This window comes from Berghia stephanieae, chromosome 7 (assembly GCF_034508935.2).
Source record: "Berghia stephanieae isolate SIO BIC M18660-M18661 chromosome 7, UCSD_Bste_1.3, whole genome shotgun sequence".
Taxonomy (NCBI): Eukaryota; Metazoa; Mollusca; class Gastropoda; order Nudibranchia; family Aeolidiidae; genus Berghia; species Berghia stephanieae.
Genome location: NC_088366.1, coordinates 36,798,706 through 36,821,205, shown reverse-complemented (window position 1 = coordinate 36,821,205; position 22,500 = coordinate 36,798,706). Strand labels below are relative to the sequence as shown.

Below are 22,500 nucleotides of genomic sequence, written 5' to 3'. Positions count from 1 at the left end.
GAAACCACACATATTTATATATATAAATATATATATATATATATATTATATATATATATATATATATATATATATATATATATATAATATATATATATATATATATATATATATATATATATATATATATATATATATATATATATATATATATATATATATATATCATCAAACAAAAAAAGAAACCCAAACAAACCCAAAATCAAAAGGATATATCAATATTGACTTCTCAAAAATAGAAACATACCTTTCCCAGCTTGTCATCCAGCTTCGTTTGTTTTTCATCCATTTCACACTGTGGTTTACTCTGAGCACTGATACTGACTGAGACCAGTCCTCTCGTTGCCACTGAAACTTTCAGATCACTTGCCATGTCTCGGATGTGAGAATTTACTACCTCTGATTGGGCAAGTGATGATAAAAGGGGAAGGATAGAATCCAACTTCTTTTTGTCTTCATCTGTAAACTAAAGGGATGTAGAGGAATATAATGTTTCCATAATGTTGGTGAAATCTTTTTTTAAAAGGTTAACTCTTTTCAATCTTGATCTGTTTCAAACAAATCATTTTGGTTCATTATTTTGCAATATAGAAAGCCAGGATACATACATATTTAAATGGTATATGATTCAATTGCATGGCTCACTTAAAAACTTGATTTTGAGGTTTTCAACAATCAATCACTAAAAGTGTATGACAACAATTAACAACATTTCAGATATAACATAACTTTATTTTGTTGATTTTAGATTGAATAATGGTCTCATTCAGCAAATTTAAGGTTAATATTGCCATTAAACTGATGGTCTAATTCTGATAATCAATTTACCACACAGCCAATCCCTAGGACAGCAGACAGCAACCCAAGTGACATGGTCACTGTCTCCCATTCAAACATCCGTGTGTCTTTGTCATCTGACAAGGCACACATGGCAACACAGCGATCAAGAGTAGCCTGGAATGAAATCAGTTTCATTTTATTTATTGTATTTATTGATTAACAAGCAAATGTTGACAGAGACCCCGTATCAAAAATTATCTTGGGTCAATTTATTCAAGTGATCTTGATAAATTCATTAAGTCTTTGCTCGTGACAAAAATGCTATTGAATAACAAATTAAAAAAGACTACCTTACTACCTCTTTAACTCACAAATTTTTCAGACATTTTGTAACCAATTTGGGTGGGTAATTGCATTTTTCATTTTTATTAATTCAAATCAAGAAAAACAACAAAAAACAAAAAAACAGGAAAAGCCTTCTTTTAGTAATTACAAAAACGATTCTTGTCATGGAATTACTCCTTTGTTTACTATCTCTGATACTTTGGGATAATTTAGTAGTTTACAAGCCTAGTATGAGACATATTAGTCTTAAACCTAGTAAAAATGAAAAAAAATCTGTGTGATAAACCTTTGACTAGCATTTTTTTCAAGTCAGTCATTTCGAGAGAAGTAATTTGGGAAAGATGGTCTTCATATTTTTCTAACTGAAAGAATTTAAATGTAAAGAATCAAAGAAACAACTCTTTTTGACTTGAAGTTAACACACACACACACACACACAAATTATTTTAGATGCACAACACAATTTTCACAATATCTTAACTAGTGACAATATCAACAGAGTAACTCTAGTCTCATTAAATTTTCTTGCAATTTTCTCTAAGATGGAAGCTGGAAATTCAGTTTCAGCCACAAACTTTCATGCAGACTCACACAATTCCTAATCGGGGTCACATTTTGTAGTTTCTAGTTTTAGTAGCTGTGTACAGTTTTTACAGTTTTCTTGGCCATTGTCAGTATCAACAGGATACTTTTTATCTTCTAACAATCATTGATGATAATGGCACTTTGTCAAAAAGGTGGAAAATATATCGGTCCATTAGGCAAACTCAAGCCGAAATGCAAAAATTACATATACAATACAATAGTTATGTAACATTATATAATATACTTCTTTTGAAAATATTTAATGAACTGTCCTTTCCCGAAAAGGCTCAAAATATTAATCATACCGCTATCTACATCAAGAGATGATAAATTTTTGGTCCAAAGGCCAAATAGAAAGTATTTGTTTTTACTTTACAAAACACATCACAATCCCTTTGTTACTGCAACATAATGGATATGCAATTTATAAATTAGACTCATGAATATCTAACAACTTGCAAAACATAGACTACCTTAATAATGGAAAAAGAGTAAATTAAAAACAATTTGAACAAGACAGAGAGAGAGAGAGAGAGAGAGAGAGAGAGAGAGAGAGAGAGAGAGAGAGAGAGAGAGAGAGAGAGAGAGACAGAGAGAGAGAGAGAGAGTTCTGTACTGATTTTCTATTTCTTTTCCAATCCCTACTGCCTACTCAACATCTATTCATCCAAGGACACCACTGGCCTTGTGTCACTTGTGACATTTGGTGCCACCCTGTCTGGGCTGACGGCATAAAATGCGAGTGTCACCAAAATTCATGCAAATGAACACAGGTGTCAAAATTTGACACAAGACACGATGGTGATAGTTCTGCCGTGGAGCCACCTGAGTGCTTTTCATAGAAAAATATCTGACACTGCAAAAACACTGGAACTTTAAATCCCAAAATCCCGGAATTCCACGGAAGATTATCACCACTGAATAATTCTTTCTCACCATACCCCCCCCCCCCCCCCCCCCCAAAAAAAAAAAGAAAAGCTAAACTCTGCTTCTCTAAAACTTTCCCATTATGTTTTGTTGATGATGGAAGTGTCTTAGTAATAAGTCCCCATCTAGATGTTTACTCACTGGAACGGCTAGGATTTAAAGTCAATCTGAGAGTCAGCTTTTATAAGAACTGAATCTTGTAGTCTTTTACTATTTATAGGTATTTACTGTATAAGAACAGGCCCTGATCTCAATGACTTTTTATAACACTCAATATTATTTATGACTGGAAAAAAAGAACCTCCCCCCCCCCCCCCCCCCCCCCTCAAGAAAACAACAGTAATAATTTTTTTAAAGGATTTAATTGTCATCATTTACCATCTCTTAACATTATCAAAATATACAATCCTCTCAGACAAAAGTTGATAATTTGTTGGGTTATGAAACAAATTAAAACCACATAAGAAAAAAAATCAACAGACCTTTGTAAAAGACAGAATGTGACTGGTGTTCTGAATAACACCGGAGCCAAAATCTTCTCCCATTTCTGAAATCAAACTGACCAACATTACTTTCTTCTTCAACTCCTTTAACCTGGCATCCTTTACATCTTGTGACAAAGCCCTGGCCGGCAGTAATACATCTGCGACTGCATTGGTTTCTGTCATCACAATGCTGGTCAAATGCTACGGAGTGAACAGGACAAAAATATAATTATCTTGATTTTAATTGGGAAAATTATTATATGTGCAAAATGTTACTAACCATTTTAAGGTCTAATTCACGCTCACATAATACCAAATTGAGGCATTAGATTATAAATACCTTATTGGAAATAGAGTGATGGATAGACAGATAGAAAGAAACTAGACAGTTTGTTTCTGCTAATAGTACTGGCTGGAACAAATACAATGACATATATATATATATTTGGAAACAAAACTCACTTTCTTTTAGTTTATAATTTATTGAATTTGTGTAAATTGTTAAAAAATCGCAGATATTTAAAAGTAATAAATAAAAATGAATATAACAGCTTAAAAAAAAAAATACAAAACACAACACTTTTCGGGCTCAAAACCCTTCTTCAGCCAACAACAAAAAACAATAAAGACATAAATAGATAATTAAAACCAGTCATTAATATATCCATTTTACAAAATCGAGCACAAAATTTAAATCAGCACATATGACGCATTTCAGTATTTTGTATGTCCCCTGATAGAATTGATCAATGCCACAACATTTTGCCTCATTGACCATGTCAGCTGATGGATCATTTCTGGTGGAATCTAAAATAAAATTCTATTTATTCTGTCGAACAGTTCATCGGATTTTGTACAGCGTTCTTGTTCAGTAAATTTTTTTAGCTTTCTTTTCATACAACACCACACATGTTCAATTGGATTCGTGTCAGAAGTCTGGGTGAAAAACATTAGCTCAGTTTTTCTACCATCAATTTACTCTCTCCACACCAATACAGATCCATATATGCGCAATTTGCTACTTAAGTGATGCTTTCGACATCATAACGTTCACATTGCCATCGATAGAACAAAATTTGTTTCATCTCTAGAATCAACTTCAAAAGACTAATCCATTCGCAACTGAGCAGCAACAGCTGCGTAGCAATGCTTATGTGAACTGAACTATCGATATGGTTTCTCTTATGTGAGATAATAGCAAATACAAACTGTCTAGTTTCTTTATATATAAAAGGGAGAGAGAGAGAGAGAGAGAGAGAGAGAGAGAGAGAGAGAGAGAGAGAGAGAGAGAGAGAGAGAGAGAGAGGAGAGAGAGAGAGAGAGGAGAGAGGAGAGGAGAGAGAGGAGAGAGAGAGAGAGAGAGAGAGAGAGAGAGAAGAGGAGAGAGAGAGAGGGAGAGAGAGAGAGGGAGAGAGAGAGGGAGAGAGAGAGAAAAAGAGAGAGAGAGAGAGAGAGAGAGAGAGAGAGAGAGAGAGAGAGGGGGGGGGGGAAGGAAGGTAAACGCATAAGATGTGACAAAGAGCTTTTTTTTTTAAACGGCCTAGTTTTCACCAGTTTGGCTTATTTGAGTATTGTCAAGTGATCCAGAAACTCAGGGACTGGCAAAGAAATAGCAGGAGCAGCTTCTGAATGTTTAAACCAGAAAGTAATTTGGTGTTGAAGAATTGATCATTGAAACTTAACGATGCTTGAACATAGCATTAAACCATTGAACAACTGCATGAATGAGTAATATTTTTTTTTTCCTTTTTACCTCTAATAAAGCAATAAAAAGCTGTGAGTTCAAATCATCAGACTTGATAGGCTTTAAGAGGTCAACAACAGCACTAGCAGGTTGGGTCCAACTTTCAATGTCTATCCTGCAGAGGAGAATAAATTGTAATATTATTTCTAATGAAATGAACGAAACCTATAATTGATTAAATTAGTTTTCATACTCATCAAATTCCTTCACTAAATGTGTCACTCATGAGAGCTTTGCTACTTATTATTTCCCCAAAAATCATAGTTCTGTAAGGAGACTTCAGGTGCCTGAATCATACGTCATAATCATCTATTTATATAATTCTAATCTTAAGACCTAATATTACAAGAGAAGATATTGAAATAAAAAAAAATCCAAAAAGTATCGGACTCCATATGAGAAGTTTATGTAAAAGAAAACTGTTCTTAAAAATGAATACTTTCAGAATTTAAAAAAGAAAATAAGATGCTGCGTTTCCCATCCCAGCATAATTCACAAAGCGCAATATCACCATTGACACATAATAGACAAACAAATTTACTGTCCCACAAACCTAAACAGACAACTATAAATATAGTCCTTTCTCCTTTGACTGGTAGAAAAAGCTATGTTTGTTTGTTTTGTTTTTAAGGATTTTACAATACTTGCGACACATTAATGTAATTTCAGTGCCAGTAAAAAGGAAGAAAGAAACGGGAAAGTAAAAATAATTCTAGATTTACAATTAATAGCACACGAGAAAGGTAAGACTAAGGGGAATGGTACAAAAGCGAACAGACATAGATTCCAAGAGCACACCATCAGTGTACTTAGTTTGAGATCACCTAAAAGTATCAGACTAAGAGGAACACACTCAAATGCTTGCATTTTACATTCAAAACAACAAATATAACAATACATAACAGAGAAATGCTTTACAATGAAAAAAATATAATCTCCCAAAACTATAACACATTTGACTGTTTCCCTCTCTGTCAAGGACTCCAGCCTGGGCTAGGACAAAACCGAGTAATCTCATTCCAAGAAAGAGAAATATTAGCTCAGTTTGGAAAACAGATATAGGTGTAGAGAAGGCACGCATGGTAATTGATCTTCCTGCCCACTATGGAAGATCAGAAACCCACCCAGGAGAAAGCTTTGGAACTACATGATTAATGCCCTTTGATTTTTGACAGACATTCAATAGACTTTTGAAACTCAAAATTCCAGATCAACTCTTTTGGTCATTGGCACAGTCTTTAAAACCCAGAGATCAAGTGAAAAAAAATCTTATTTTTAAAGTGCAGCTTGCAACAACAAAAAAAGATGACTGACTTTATAACTATGTTGGTAATTTGAGCAAGGGATTTGTTAAAAGTAAACAGATTGCTTTGAGTGTTAATTATGCATTTTACAGTCTCGTTTACTCGAATGACAGACACCGAAGTTACAAGATAATGTAGCCGGCTAAAGAAAGCATAAAACTCAGCATTACCTGCTCGTTGATCAGTTATTTGATCCAGGGTTTTACAAAGGTTACATGCATACTATGTAACCCAAGTTAAAGAGATTCAAAATAAAAATACATAACTGATACATACGTTGGTGCCTTGCTTTTCCAGTAGCTTATCTATATTGACTAATAAAATGACTTTTAAAAAATCTTACTCTTGATCCTTTTGGATAATTGCCTCAACACCTCCATCGTCACCAGACAAAAAGCAAACATCTGGATGAACTGGTGGAAATGATCCAGTAGTCTTTGAAGAGGGTAAAATTAGCTCCATTAAATATACCACACTATTTCTTGTATCATGAAAATTCAAACAAATTGTGAGAAGATCTTTGACCAATCCTCTGATGATAAGAAAAAGTGGAAAATTATTAAAATGAATTGCTCACACACCTAAACTAGCTATGAATGAAAACTTTAAGAATGAAGATGTTCTTGTATGAATTGAATCATGTACATTAAAATACAAAAAGAGAAACAAAATAAGAATTTTCTTTATAATTTAGATTTCACTTTTCAAGGTCAGGATTCAATTAAATGTCCACCATATATCGCTACCTCAAAGCCATTTCTTTTCACATGTATATAAATCTCCTCTTGAAAACAACCAGAGATCATTTCAAATCACATAACAACAAACTGCTCATATGAGATACTTTTAAATTGACTTACTTTAAAAATGAGGCACTCCGCCTAATTTGAACGTAGGTAGAAAATAAAACTCCAAGCACTGGATCTAGTTTGATAGATAATGGTGATTGAGTTTCCTGACCGATGACAAATAGCTGGAGATAAAGAGAGTAGTTATCAGAGTTACAGTAAAACCAGGCTAATCATCATATTTATATGCATCAGATCTTTACAAACTCATTGGCAATTTATTTGAATCCCCCGACTACTTCACCAAATTTAATTTGCCTTTGAGAATATTTTATATAATTACATACTAATTGAAAATATTTTCAATGTGTCTAAAATATGAAAAAAAAAGATATAGCTTGCATAACTATCACAACATGGCACAGTAAGAGTTTGTGCCATAAGCTGGATCTCAAAAGCATGTTAAGTAGTTGTTAAAGAATTTCATCTTTAAATTTGGTTTCAAATTTTAGCAATACCTTCCTCAGTTACGATAATACTGTGACAAGCATTACATGTATCAAATCTAAACAATTTTAAAACGTTATTCTCTTTTAAACAATTTATGGTAAGAATTCATTTTGCTCAAGTGGGACTGTCATTCTCACTGCCAAGGCTTCTTTTTACAGTGCACACAGAACCTTCAAATAAATCATCATCCACCTCGATTCCACTAAACTGATGGCAACTTCAAACCCAATGCCCTTCAGAGACTTACTTGCACTGAAAAAACTGAAACTCCGGTTTTTTTTCTCCCTTTAATAAGACCAATGCTCACTTTAAAAAAAAAACAAATGCTGAAAGCCTTATCATCTTGAATGAGGATTGTAAACAAAAGGATTTAGGTCACTTCATAGTAAGATCAAGATGGTCTTATATCTCAATCGACTTCATGGGCTGTTTTAATTGAGTTTAAAACAAGTCTGACAAAATCAAAACCAAAAAATAAATGCTTAAATATTCAATTGCCCCTTTTAAAATAATCAGGCTACCAATGATTGCACACACACACACAAACCTTTATTCACAAAGCGTTCTAAAGTTATATGTGCAAAAACATGTATATAAAAAATGTAATAAATATTTTGCTTTGACTTGAGTAATTAGGTCTAAAACTTCATGCTTTAAACAATTACACAGGGCTGCCAAGTTCACAAAGTTAAAATGCGGGACACTTTTTTCTGGACGGGGGTGGGGGGGGGGGGGGGGGGAGGAGGAGGTGTCATCAGGGGTAATTGACAGGTGGTGATAATCGCTTGCCTAAACCAAATATCGCGCAAGTTAGTGTTGCCAGACTTGACACTTGACAAAAGAATTATGGCTACAAAAAAAAAAAAAAAAGCTTATAATGACCAATAAACAAATAATTTAGCACTATAGTGCCAATGTGACTAGAAAAATGGTTCTTATTAATAGTGCCAAAAATATCTGGTCACTTTTTGAGGGGCAAGGGATCAAATTAAAAAGTTAGCTGTGGAGGCAACGAAACAAATTTATTTTAAAAAACAAAAACAAAAAACACCAATTTTTTTTTATCAATTCAGGGAAATGCGGGATATTTTTGCCTTATGCGAGATGGCGGAACACAGCCTCAAAATGCGGGACACTTGGCAGCCCTGAATTACAATAAATTAAAAAGAAATGACAATGAACAGTGCACCAACCCTGTGGCAATGTGAGATGCAGGTGTTCAATGTTTTCTCATCAACAATCACAGTACCAGATAGTTTTGCTGACAATGCCACTGGAAGAAAAAAAGGTAAAATGTGCTTTAAGGAAATGACAATAACTCAGAATGAGACAATGACAATTTTCACAGAAGTGATGAATGATTAAAATGACTGCAAGGATTAAATGACACTCCAATTTCCTTAAACTGACTTGTTCTCCCATGGAGATGGAGATGGGAATTGCTATAGGACCAGGCATGCATTTTCAGTAGAAGGCAATCCACCTCCATTTCATCTCACTATATTAGACAGTGCTATTAAAACCATTAGGATTCCACCCACAATCATTCAATTCAATAGCAATTTTGTGGAGTTCAGAAATTACTGGAGCGCATTTCAATTTCAATAATGTAACAAACATAGTAAAATGAAAATGTGACAAGACTTTACTTACCATTCTCTAAAGAGCAGTCAGCCAAAGGGGCTGTGAGACTAGAGAAGCAAACATGGTGCATTTGTTCACTCTGAAGACAATTCAATTCAAAAATGGCTGCTCCCACAGTTTTTGTGATGATAAGAGGAACAGAAGACTCTCTTGGGTGAATAATTTCTAGAAGCTAAAAATTAAATAATTATAAAAATTGATGAAGATGATACTAATAATAATAATAATAGTAATAGTAATAGTAATAATAATAATAATAATAATAATAATAATAATAATAATAATAATAATTAATAATAATAAAATAATAATAATAATAATAATAATAATAATAATAATCATAATAATAATAATAATATTCTAAGGGAGTAACTCAAGAGTGAATGGTATTCATTATTTTGCCAACAAAAAAGCAATGAGTCCATGTTCTTGTACAGAACACTACATCACAGTTTGTGTTTCACATATTCCTAGAAAAACGGATTAGACAAATTTTTCCGGCTGTCCCATGTAGGTTGTCGAATACCTGTTGCACAATAATAATAATAATGAAACTGATAATGATGATGATGATATTCAGAAACGATCTTATAAAAATAGTATTGAAGTAAAAAAATATTTTCAAAGAGTTCTTTCAATTAATTTTAAGAAATGCCATATACAGTCACATCTCTCCAATCCCAAAACCTCAGTTCCCAGCATTTTGTCCAGATTAGAGACAACCAGATATAGGAATCAGTCCCTAAACAGTATAAATAAAGAAAAAAAATCAGTCCCCTGGCAACATGTCCGGACAATGGAGACGTCCAGGTTGTGGAACTCTGGATGAGGGAGAAGTGACTGTATATAAATTAAATAACAAAGTCCACAGACTTCCACAGTTAAAATAAAATAAGAAAAAAAAAAAAAACCCACAAAAAACACAAACCTGTTGGGTGACTGACGAATAAAATTTATCCAATATTTTTACATTGACAGGACAATGTGAAATAATCCTAGCTACAGCCTTACAGTTCTGCCAGTCTTTTGTATCATAGCTTGACAAATCTGTTGGTGCAAAATAAAAGTGGTAATAATATAGGTCATTGATAATCAACACAATGTACTGATAAACTTGATTTAAATACATGACTTTACCTTAATATCTAACCATACATTCACTAAATTTTCTCTGTCACTTTGAAAATGTTAATTTGGAGACGGAAAAATGAGTCAATTTTTTTTCTGCAAAAAACAGAATCTGGAGAATATTTGTTAAATTAGATAAATATTAATAAGAATCAAGTGTAAAGAAATAGCACACGGGAGAAGAAATGAACATATATATATATTGTTTTAAATTAAACAGCAAATGGGCACTTTTAGGGATTTTCACTGCCTAAGGGGACGAGTTAAAGAACAAGAGAACAGTTTGTCAATTTAGATTTCAGCAGAACCTGCAACATTCTTTTTGAACTGCAAGTGCCTTAGTAAAAAATGTGACAAAATGGAACTTTTGAGGGAAATAGATACTAGCTATTTACTCATATTGGGTTTAGTCTGAGACAACCCAAAAATCTCATCTAGGAGTCCGAAAAGGAGTGCACTTAGATAATTTCTTATAATGACATTAATAATAGTAATAATAATGATGACGACAACGACGACGACAACAATAATGATGACGATGATGATGATGATGATAATAATAATAATAATAATAATAATAATAATCATCATCATCATAATATTAATATTGATAATAATAATAATAACAACATGTCATTTATATTGTTTTGAACAGGGCCTAAGCGCTTACACATTATAGTAGGAGCAAAGCACATGAAATGGTTCAGTTGAGAAATATATTTGGAAGTCATCACCGTTCCATGTTGAACTTTGAGTGTTCTTTTATAAGATATGCCAAATGTGATAGTTGGACAAGAAAGTTGTGGTTGATAGTTTAGAAAGCCGATAAATCTAACGAGTCCACTTCACTTTACATTCCTCAGCCTCCAGCAGAGGATCATTCATAGAATAACACACAACTAAGTCCTTTCACTACTGTCATTTGTTTTGTGTGTGGAAAGTGAGTGACTAAGGAGATCGTTGTACTGGAAGGTGATGAGCTCATAGCTGCCTTCAAATGGTCCAAATGCATTTTAAAAGTCATTTGTGCTGTTGTATTTGTTGAGTTCATTTCTGATTGATATGATTTCAGAAAATTCCTCATGTAGCTTCTCAATTGATATTTGGAAGTATTTCTTCTTCTTTCTCTCTCAAGAGATGGTCACGTATTACACAGAGATTTAATTGCAAGATTATTTGTAAGTTAAGTTAAGACATTATTTTAATGCAAGATTGGATGCTCCCATGCACTCTTTTAGTGTTTCATGATTGTAATGATTGACTTTTATTTTTAGAATTATTGTATGAATGATCAAAGGAAGATAATCGTATAATTTATTCATTGAGTTACTTTGTTATGAATCATATCCCCTTAAAGACCCTATTATTTTATGATAATTACATTTGTTCCCTATATATTGTTAATATGTATAATGCCTTTGTCAATTATAGTTGTTTCTCCTTTTGGGCATAAAAGGAAATGTTTCAAAAATGAACTCTCTCTAATGTGCTAACCTCCAGTGAGCCTTCATTGTCATTTTATTATCAAGAGCCATCCGGTTATTCATGGAGCAAATGACAATTATGTTGTCATCTTCAGGCTGATTTGATTTGTTCCCAGCTTTGTTTAATTATGTTTTGGCATGCTTCACTCCACAGTAAAAATGTACATACGAGTAGGTCTTAGAGAAAAAGCATGTGTTTATCAAAAATGGGTAAGATGGATTAGTTGAAGACTATTAGAACCAAGAAAATCATTCACACACACACACACAAACACACATCATTTTCATATTATATATATTGTATATATAAACACCTAAATGTCACTTTTCTACTTTTATTTTTTTTAAAGCCTCATTCTAGGACAAAGACAAAAGTCACATCATGAAAAGAGGAGTTTTGCCCGAAGGTGATGGGAGGAAAGTTACCTACCTCCAAGGAATAATGTAAGAAGAATATGAAGACCAGGTGGATTCATGATGACATCTCTCAGAATCCCTGCCATGATACGCCTAAACCACGGCACACCCTTGGAACTTTGGCTGGACTGAGAGCAAAAGAGAGTTTGCAGAGGATTCACTGACATTAGCGGCAGGGTGGGGAATGGTGAAAGTAAGGGAGAGAGAAGAGAGAGAGAGAGAGACACCCAGAGAGAGAGAGAGAGAGAGAGAGAGAGAGAGAGAGAGAGAGAGAGAGAGAGAAAAGAGAAACTGGAAATTGCACATCAAATGTTTATCTCAATCATTTAAACATTTGATGTGCAATTTCCAGTTCTCTCTCTCTCTCTCTCTCTCTCTCTCTCTCTCTCTCTCTCTCTCTCTCTCTCTCTCTCTCTCTCTCTCTCTCTCTGGGTGTCTCTCTCTCTCTCTCTCTCTTCTCTCTCCCTTACTTTCACCATTCCCCACCCTGCCGCTATATACTGTCCACTCTGAATAATTACAACATTTCCTAAGAAATAGAATTAAGTCACTGGTTAATTGTAATAAACTTAGGTTAATCACAACAAATTTTCGACCTGAAAAAGTGGAAAATTCAAGAAATCAATCAAACAAACTCTCATGATTGAATGTAATCATGGGTGAAATTATAACAGCCTGAAGACTCGAGAGTGGGCGAGGTTTAATGCTACAGTAATGTGTCACCACATAAATGGCTTGAAGAGGATGCTGATGATGATGAAACTGAACCTTTGTTGAATAAAGAAAAGCTAGATTTTGTGAAAAATCTGCATCGCCTCATGCAAGAAGATCCTTTAAAACATCATTGGAAACTATTGAGCAACACGTTTATCAACATATGGCCTCAGCAAGAAAACAGACGACACTTGATGCCTTCCTAGGGAAATGACTGATGTCAAACGCAAAGGAAAATGGTGGCATTTACAATCATTAAAAGCAATATTTAAAAAAAAAAAGAAAAAAAAATTATTTTTTTTAAATCGAAAGAAATCGAAAAACAAAAACAAAAAAAAAGAAAGATTAGATCATTTTGACTGTGGACGGTCCCAAGCCTATGTAAACCCAGAGGGAAAAAGCTGCAATAGTGGACAGGAAACTCAACTTCAATTAATCGCAACATCTCCGCTGATCCCAAGGTGTTGCGATTATCCGGAGTGGACTGTATATATATAATAATCATAATTATAATCAACTTCTACAATATTGTTTCAAGCCTTGAAATATTTTATAAATATTCCTTTTATCAAAAAGTGGAGCACTATTATTTCATGGTTATTGTTATTATAATTTAATATATACATACATGCAGTTTTTCTTAAGTTTTGAAGTTTGACAACTTTTAGTGACCTAAATAAGGCCTAACAAAATAATATATATGGACTACATGTAAAACTAACAAAATCTTATGTCAGCATTTATGTAATATTATATCTTTTTGTTTTTGGTTCACCCGATACAACACACAACTCTCATAATGCATGTCAGCATTATGATAGATAAAAAGTATTTCAGTCTAACTTCTTTTATTACTCTCATAACTCTTAACTAATTTTATTACTTCTTTAGCTCTCAATTAATCACTCTCATGTCAGTCTCCAAAATCTTCAAAGTTCAATCACTCTTCGTATGACATAATCAATAATCATAATTTAGTTGAATAAAGAATTAATCTAGCATACTAGCACAACTCACCCACCTTGACAAATCCTAAAAGAGACAGCGTTTCCCTCAATACTATTGGAATGGCTGTATTTCTAATGGTTCTGTCCAATTCAACATTGCATTCCTGTATTATTGTCTCTATCATCTCTATTGATAATCTATTATCACAATCTTGAAATGCTTTATCTTTCATATTTTCTTCTTGCTTGTTTGACATTCTTGTGCTTTCAACATTTCGTACAAAGGACTCAATACTTTTATTACACGAGTCCAAATTTTTCAGCTCTTGAAAGATAATCTTCGCAGAATGTCTCACTTGAATCAACACAATAAAAACATCAGAGAGATATTTCTCTGTCACCAAATCTTGAAGATTCACACAATTTGTCATTTTTACAAGGAGGTTCAACACTGGCAAAAGATTTTGCACTCTCTTGCTCTCACTCAAATTTGCCACTGTGTCCTCAGAGGTAGCCAGTAAAATCTGGCCAGGACCGAGCCTCTCGGATATGGGAATACCGATACCCTGGGTAATATATGGGCATAATCCAAGTACGAGAACAAATTGGATGCATGTAGATATTTGCTTTGTTTGCTGAACAGACAACACTGGACAAATATTGATATTTTCATTCTCTGCATTTTCAATAGAAGCTTCATTTGATTCATAGTTATGCTGACTGCTTTTTCTTAGCTTTGAATTGTTAGAATCCAACAGGTCAGTGAGGTGATTCAGTAGAATGATACAAGCAGATGAAAATAAATGTCGAATATTAATTTTATATTCATCTCGAATCTCTGCCAATATCTTAGTTAAGGAGGCAAACGTTTCAGATTCATGCAGTGGTTTACTTTTCACATCTGTCATCCAACATTGCAAAGAAATCAGGTTTTGCTGAAGTACATTCTCTATGAGGTGTTCTGATTGTCCTGTTGAAGAGATAAAATTAGAAAACAAAATATCATATCCCTGCATATTATTGGCATTCTGATGTTGGTGTTCATTAAGATAATTAGATAGATAGATATAGAGACAGAGAGAGAGAGAGAAAGAGACAGATATATATATATATATATATATATATATATATATATATATATATATATATATATATATATATATATATATATATATATATATATATATATATATATATATATATATATATATTGAATCGTGTTTGATACAAATATGGTACGAAAAGTGCTCGACATGTAGTAATGGAGCGAATTATTATTTAAAATATTTACCACAATGTTTGGGGCAGTCTACATCGATGTTTCAGGCTTAATTTGCCATCTTCAGGACTGAGTTGTTTTGTTGACTGTTGTTGTTTCTTGAAGTGGTTCCGGTTTGAAGTTAATTAAGAGGAATTTGCGCCGATGGGGACACTTTCCGTAGATCTCATTTTTCATGTTGAGTGTGGCTTCATGAGGTTGTTTGATTATGGTATATTTTTTTTCCCAGGCATAAGCTACATTGTTTTGATGTTGGTGTGTATCCTGTTGCTTTAGATAAAATTTTCCATGAAATGTTGTGGTCTATTTTGTTGTCTTTTAATTTCCAAATATGTTCGCTGAGTTTTGTGGATGTTTTTTTGTTAGTGTTTCTAAATGTTGAGGTGTGGAGGTTGTATCTTGTTTTGAAATTATTTTCTGTTAGTCCTACATATTTTTCTTGCTTGTTTGTTTTAGTTTCTGTGACTGTGGCTTGGTAAATTAAACTTGATTCTAAGCATTGTTTGTTTAGCGGGCAATGTTCTTTGTTTCTGCAGTTGCATTTTCTAGTGGGTGGGTTTTGCTCTTGTCGGTGGTTTATTAATATTTTTTTGTTGTGGCTTGAAATTATTTGTTCTATGTTGCGCATACACGAGTAACTTATTTTTATGGTATTCCTGTTGATAATTTTATGTAGCTTGTGGTTTTTTGGAAAGTGTGTATCAATTAGTTTCAGGAACTTCCAAAAAACCACAAGCTACATAAAATTATCAACAGGAATACCATAAAAATAAGTTACTCGTGTATGCGCAACATAGAACAAATAATTTCAAGCCACAACAAAAAAATATTAATAAACCACCGACAAGAGCAAAACCCACCCACTAGAAAATGCAACTGCAGAAACAAAGAACATTGCCCGCTAAACAAACAATGCTTAGAATCAAGTTTAATTTACCAAGCCACAGTCACAGAAACTAAAACAAACAAGCAAGAAAAATATGTAGGACTAACAGAAAATAATTTCAAAACAAGATACAACCTCCACACCTCAACATTTAGAAACACTAACAAAAAAACATCCACAAAACTCAGCGAACATATTTGGAAATTAAAAGACAACAAAATAGACCACAACATTTCATGGAAAATTTTATCTAAAGCAACAGGATACACACCAACATCAAAACAATGTAGCTTATGCCTGGAAGAAAAATATACCATAATCAAACAACCTCATGAAGCCACACTCAACATGAAAAATGAGATCTACGGAAAGTGTCCCCATCGGCGCAAATTCCTCTTAATTAACTTCAAACCGGAACCACTTCAAGAAACAACAACAGTCAACAAAACAACTCAGTCCTGAAGATGGCAAATTAAGCCTGAAACATCGATGTAGACTGCCCCAAACATTGTGGTAAATATTTTAAATAATATATATATATATATATATATATATATATATATATATATATATATATATATATATATATATATATATATATATATATATATATATATATATATATATATAAACATTTGAAATATAATTAAGATAGTTTGACTTCTACAACGTTGTTATCGAGCGTTGCTCTCATCAGGAAGTGGAAGTGAAAGTAGATTGTTGTGTTTTCGTATATTTATATAGATTCGTGTTTATGGAGGTTCGTAATTACATAAAAGGTGTTTGTTTCTGTGTCTGCATGAGGAAGTTAGTTCGTTTCTTCTGTTGAGTGTTGCTATGTTCGGTTTAGTGATGATGAAGAATTTTTCTTCCAAGCAGAGGTTGCAAATCGTACTCCCCCTCTTCTAAGATTTGCAACCTCTGCTTGGAAGAAAAATTCTTCATCATCACTAAACCGAACATAGCAACACTCAACAGAAGAAACGAACTAACTTCCTCATGCAGACACAGAAACAAACACCTTTTATGTAATTACGAACCTCCATAAACACGAATCTATATAAATATACGAAAACACAACAATCTACTTTCACTTCCACTTCCTGATGAGAGCAACGCTCGATAACAACGTTGTAGAAGTCAAACTATCTTAATTATATTTCAAATGTTTATAAATAGCTCCTTTTATACTAAAGTTGAGCACTATTATTTCATGGTTTTTGTTTTATAATTTATATATATATATATATATATATATATATATATATATATATATATATATATATATATATATATATATATATATATATATATATAGAGAGAGAGAGAGAGAGAGAGAGAGAGAGAGAGAGAGAGAGAGAGAGTGAGAGAGAGAGAGAGAGAGAGAGAGAGAGAGAGAGAGAGAGAGAGAGAGAGAGAGAGAGAGGGAGGGAGAGAGAGAGAGAGAGGGGTATTTTGTTTTTAAGGGTTTTACAGCATTTGTAACACATTAAGGTCATATCATCACCAGTAAAAAGGAAGAAATGGGATAATCAAAAGTTCTAGAATTACAATTCCCTACCCCAGACAAAGTAAGGCAAAGTTAGTTGCTAGTTAATTCGGCAGTTTCAGTTCAGTTCTAGTAAGGCTGTGTAGTTTGAATATGAAAATAATGAATAGGGAGCAGAGGTGTAGATTCCAAGAGCAAGCTATCATTGCAATTTGAGATCACCTAAAAATGCCTCATCCTGACACAGGCACAAGTCCCCACTATGAGGAACACACCCAAATGTTTACAAATCACATAATTATAGGAACTGTGTTTTCCGTCCACCAGTGGACTGAATACACAGCTGTTTTCCATCCACCAGTAGACTGAAGAGATTATACGGGCTAAACTGTTTGACCGAGCGCGAGAAGGCGAGGTGTCCGGCTGTTTTAGCACAGCGTAACTGTAACCGGGGTGGTGTGAGTTAGGTGTTCAAGCTCCTTTCTAGGCATAGCATTTTCTTTCTTTCTTTATTATTATTTTTTTTTAAGTACTCCCCTGGGAAAAAATTCTTAATTTTCAACTTCAACACGTTGACACCATTCCTGGTGACTTGAGAAGTTTGAACGACATTTAGCATTTTTTATTTATTTAATTTTACTCACTTTTAATATTATCATTTTAATTTCGAACACAGTGAGATGTCAAAATTTATTGCCTTGTGCATTCCTTGTGCGTAACAATGAGTCAGGAGAAAAACGAAACAAAAACACACCAAAAAAATGTTAAGAGAACAACTTTATAGTTATCAGATCTTGAATATGTTTGAGGGATCGCCAGAGAGAGAGAGAGAGAGAGAGAGAGAGAGAGAGAGAGAGAGAGAGAGAGAGAGAGAGAGGGAAAGAGAGAGAGCGAGAGAGAGAGAGAGGATAGGGGTGGGAGATAGAGATAGAGAGAGAGATAGATAGAGCTGGTAGAAAGGAAGAAATGAGAAACCGGTCAAAAAATTCTTAATTTTCAACTTCAACACGGTGATCCCATTCCTGTTGACTTGAGAAGTTTGAACGACATTTAACATTTTTTATTTGTTTACTTTTTACTTACTTTTAATATTATTATTTTAATCTATAACACAGTGAGACATCAAAATTTATTGCTTTGTGCATTCCTTGTACGTAACAATATGAGTCAGGAGAAAAACAAAACAAAAACAAACAAACAAAACAAAAACCAAAAGAAAAAAAAAATGATAACAAAAAGTTAAGAGAACAACTTTATAGTTTTAGGGTCTTGAATATGTTTGAGGGAGCGTCAGAGGGGAGGAGGAGAGAGAGAGGAGAAAGGAAGAGATAGAAGAAGAAAGGGGAGGAAGGAGGAGAGTGAAGGGAAAAGAGAAAGGGAAAAAAGAAGAGAGGAGAGAGAAAAAAACGTTGATAAGAAAAAATTTAAGGAAGAAAAATCAAAAATAGAAAAATGTGGAGGGAGAGCAGAGAGAGAGAGAGAGAGAGAGAGGAGAGAGAGAGAGAGAGAGAGAAGAAGAGAGAGAGAGAGAGAGAGAGAGAGAGAGAGAGAGAGAGAGAGAGAGAGAGAGAGAGAGATAGGGCTAATAGAAAGGAAGAAATGGGGTGTGCTCAAGGCCAGTGATCGATGTGAAAAGTGACCAAATAGAACCTTACTTGGGCAAACAATACTAAAACTCTGATCTCCTAGGAAAAATAATCGGTTTTGATAATCAAAAAAATTCTAACGGACTAGGAAAAATCAAAAATAGATATAAATGTTAATTTTAAATTAATTATAGAAACATTATTCTCTGTGTGGCCAATTTTGGCCAAATTGGTCAGGCCAATGGCTATCTGGCAGCCACGGTAAGATTCGCAGGCACCCGATTTCGAACAACTCTCAATCACGACTTTCCGAGAGTAAATAAAACGCTATATAAGTGATATTATTAAGCCGTCAAATTGCCATAAATTTTATGCCTGTCCATTTCTGATGATGCTTAACATACAATAGGCTCAGTATCAATGTCGTCAGTATCGATTAAGATAAGTATTGACGATATTTGGTCCTTTTTAAATATTTCTATTTCCGGTGGACTGAAAACACAGTTCCATAATTATATTAGAATTCCGTGAAAAAAACTAATTTTCAGAGACAGGAGAGTGCTTCTACTACTGTGAATAGTGATGTTACCATGAAAATAACTAAAGCACTTAGTTTTAAAAAACTGGATTTGGCATTTGAGCAGTATTTACTTTCATCTTGTGTTAAATTTAAATATCACTTGATATTAACTGATTTCGGGGACAAATACCACTGGCGTTTTTTTTCAGATTATTTGGTATTTGCTTAGAGTTTGGTATTTTGCATAATGTTTGTTTGTTTGTTTTTAGGTGTTTAACTGCGCTTTCGACACTATTTAGGTCATTTAAGCGCCCGTTTCTGTCTTTTATCAATTTTTATCGGCCTTGAGGGGCCATAGCTGCTCAATCGTGTACTGTTGTAAAAAAATTTTTATAAAATCATAATAGTTACATGTTTGTTGTTTTAAAAATATTTATTTACAATTTCCGCAGGAGTTCAAATTCCTGCAGATACTTTAAAATTGTAAGCGGATCGACCGACTGGAACAGAGACTTCAAGTCCCTGTTTTCATAATCTTGTGACCTTATTTGTTTTGCATAAAATCTTTCTCCCAAAAACTGGACTTTTGATTATCGACACACTGACAATAACCAAAAGCCTGGCCTTTTCGTTATTGCCAGATAGATGTCTGCCAATAATCACTTTTCATTTATTGGCAGACATGTCTGGCAATAACAACAGCCTTAAAATTATTGTAAAACTAAAACCAAAAAAAATAGACCACCTCTATTCGCAATTCTACTGTGAATAGTAGATAGCATTCTTATTCGTTATTCAAAGTAGCAGGAGTAGATATTCATTCATTTTAGTTAGGTATTTCCAGTAGTGGCTTTTTATGTGTAATGTGTTCAGCGCTGGAAGGCTGGTTTTCACAGAGCTCTTAAAATTATTTCAATTTACGGCTGTTTTAAGTGTTATTTCTATACAGGACAAATTTCATTTCATATTCAGAGGATTTCGTATGACTTTGTGCTGCTTTTGACGAAAATTCGTGTCTTAAACAATTAATTTAGCAATATTTTAAAGTTTTATAAATTTTTGCAAGGATTTTATCATCTATTAAGACCATTTTTGTTTACGTTTTACGATTTTAAGGAAAAAAAACTGAGCTAGATATTTTAATCTTATTACAATACAACGGTCGACGATGAACACAGAGAATGACAACACCTAATTATTGTTATAACTATTCACCCCAACACCTATGTACAATACGACACACAATTAATAATACACCGAATTTAGAAATAGTGAACCTTTTGAGATCTATTAAATTATACAGAAAAATAACAAAAAGAGGAAATAAAGTAAAAAAGGTGGAAGTGGAAGGAAACAAAAAAACAAACGCTGTGATTATCCCCAGACACCTGTCTGGGGATAATGAAAATTCGTTATCCCCAGACACCTGTCTGGGGATAACCAAAATTCGTTATCCCCAGACATATATTTGAAACTCCGCTCCTTTAAACAATTATCCACATTCCAGAATATGGAATGTCTCCAAAATGAACATAGAAATAAGGAGAGTTAATAAAATATCTATAAAAACATAAAATTAACCAACATTAAATCAGTTGTTACTACATATACACAATATGCGTCGACTTCGAAGTGGGTGTCATGGCCGAATGGTTTAGTCGTCTGCCCTGGATGTTTTACCAGAATCGACGTTGTGGGTTCGAATCCTGGCTCCGCCACTTTTTTTTTTTTTTTTTTTTTTAATTCCGTCTTCTTTTCTTTTTTTTTTTTTTGAGTGCGAATCTATTCTTTCCTCCTTCTTGTTTGACCTTTGTTCCGTTTCTGAGCATGAATTTCTTAAAATTGTTTTTATTTTTTTTTTTTAATTATTGTTTGTTTTTTTCTCCTCTATCTGACCATTTGGTCGCTCTCTGAATATTTGTTTTTTTGCTTTTTAATTATTTATTCTTTTTAGACAATTTTTGAGATCGGAGTGGGGACGAATATGACAATTTGCTAGAAACTAGAAAAGAACTAAGAGAGAGAGAGAGAGAGAGAGAGAGAGAGAGAGAGAGAGAGAGAGAGAGAGAGAGAGAGAGAGAGAGAGAAAGAGAGAGAGAAAGAGAGAGAGAGAGTTAAAATAGAAAAAAAAGAGGTGGGGGGATGGATAGGACCTTTATCCCCTGCACCGTTCTGTAAAAAGAAGACGGAATGTAAAAAAAAAAAAAAAGTGGCGGAACCAGGATTTGAACCCACAACGTCGATTCTGGTAAAACTTCCAGGGCAGACGACTAATAAACCCTTCGGCCATGACACCAACTTCGAAGTCGACGCATATTGTGTATCTATATGTTCTAGATAGTTCTAGAGTAACAACTGATTTAATGTTGGTTAATTTTATGTTTTTATATCTAGACAATTTATTAACTTTCCTTATTTGGAAACATTCCATATTCTGTACTGCGGATAATTGTTTAAAAGAGCGGAGTTTCAAATATCTGTCTGGGAATAACGAAATTTGGTTATCCCCAGACAGGTGTCTGGGGATAACGAATTTTCATTAATATCATAATTAGGCAGTTTAATGAGCAGCAGCAGTGGCAGTCAAATTTTGACCCAACTCGCCCATAGGAAAGTTGTGACTGGAAATTGCCGTTCGCGTTTTGGGGGGTTCAATTAAAGATGCATAACTTCGTTATAAAGAAGAATATCGCAGATATTTTGGTATCATTATTTTCGTCTTTCAATTTCCTTTTAAATGGTGCCAATTAACGAAAAATCCATTAATAATTCCAGAAGTTATATGAAGTTAAAATTTGGCAATTTTCAAATGCATTTATTTTTTTATTTACCGCGTGTGTTTTTAAAATTTAAACGCTTGTTTTTAAAATAACATCTAAACTTTATTCATGCCAAATTTCAGGGCTCTATATCGATGCGCAGACACCTTTTAACTCTG

General features: G+C 33.6%; 1 protein-coding gene across 2 annotated transcripts in view; it reads right to left on the bottom strand.

Annotated features, from left to right (window-relative positions):
* The window catches only part of LOC144977176 (transport and Golgi organization protein 6 homolog), a 37,012-nt gene that overhangs the window by 13,064 nt on the left and 1,448 nt on the right, over nucleotides 1-22,500 (bottom strand). For both annotated transcript variants that reach the window (XM_078922061.1, XM_078922063.1), the window contains exons 2-12: nucleotides 13,877-14,772; nucleotides 12,155-12,269; nucleotides 10,041-10,159; nucleotides 9,122-9,284; nucleotides 8,662-8,741; nucleotides 7,031-7,143; nucleotides 6,514-6,702; nucleotides 4,876-4,981; nucleotides 3,120-3,323; nucleotides 829-954; nucleotides 248-466 (exon numbers count right to left, since the gene is read on the bottom strand). In XM_078922061.1, coding sequence (XP_078778187.1) covers nucleotides 248-466; nucleotides 829-954; nucleotides 3,120-3,323; nucleotides 4,876-4,981; nucleotides 6,514-6,702; nucleotides 7,031-7,143; nucleotides 8,662-8,741; nucleotides 9,122-9,284; nucleotides 10,041-10,159; nucleotides 12,155-12,269; nucleotides 13,877-14,772 — 2,330 coding nt within the window. The remainder of the gene's footprint in view (nucleotides 1-247; nucleotides 467-828; nucleotides 955-3,119; nucleotides 3,324-4,875; nucleotides 4,982-6,513; nucleotides 6,703-7,030; nucleotides 7,144-8,661; nucleotides 8,742-9,121; nucleotides 9,285-10,040; nucleotides 10,160-12,154; nucleotides 12,270-13,876; nucleotides 14,773-22,500) is intronic.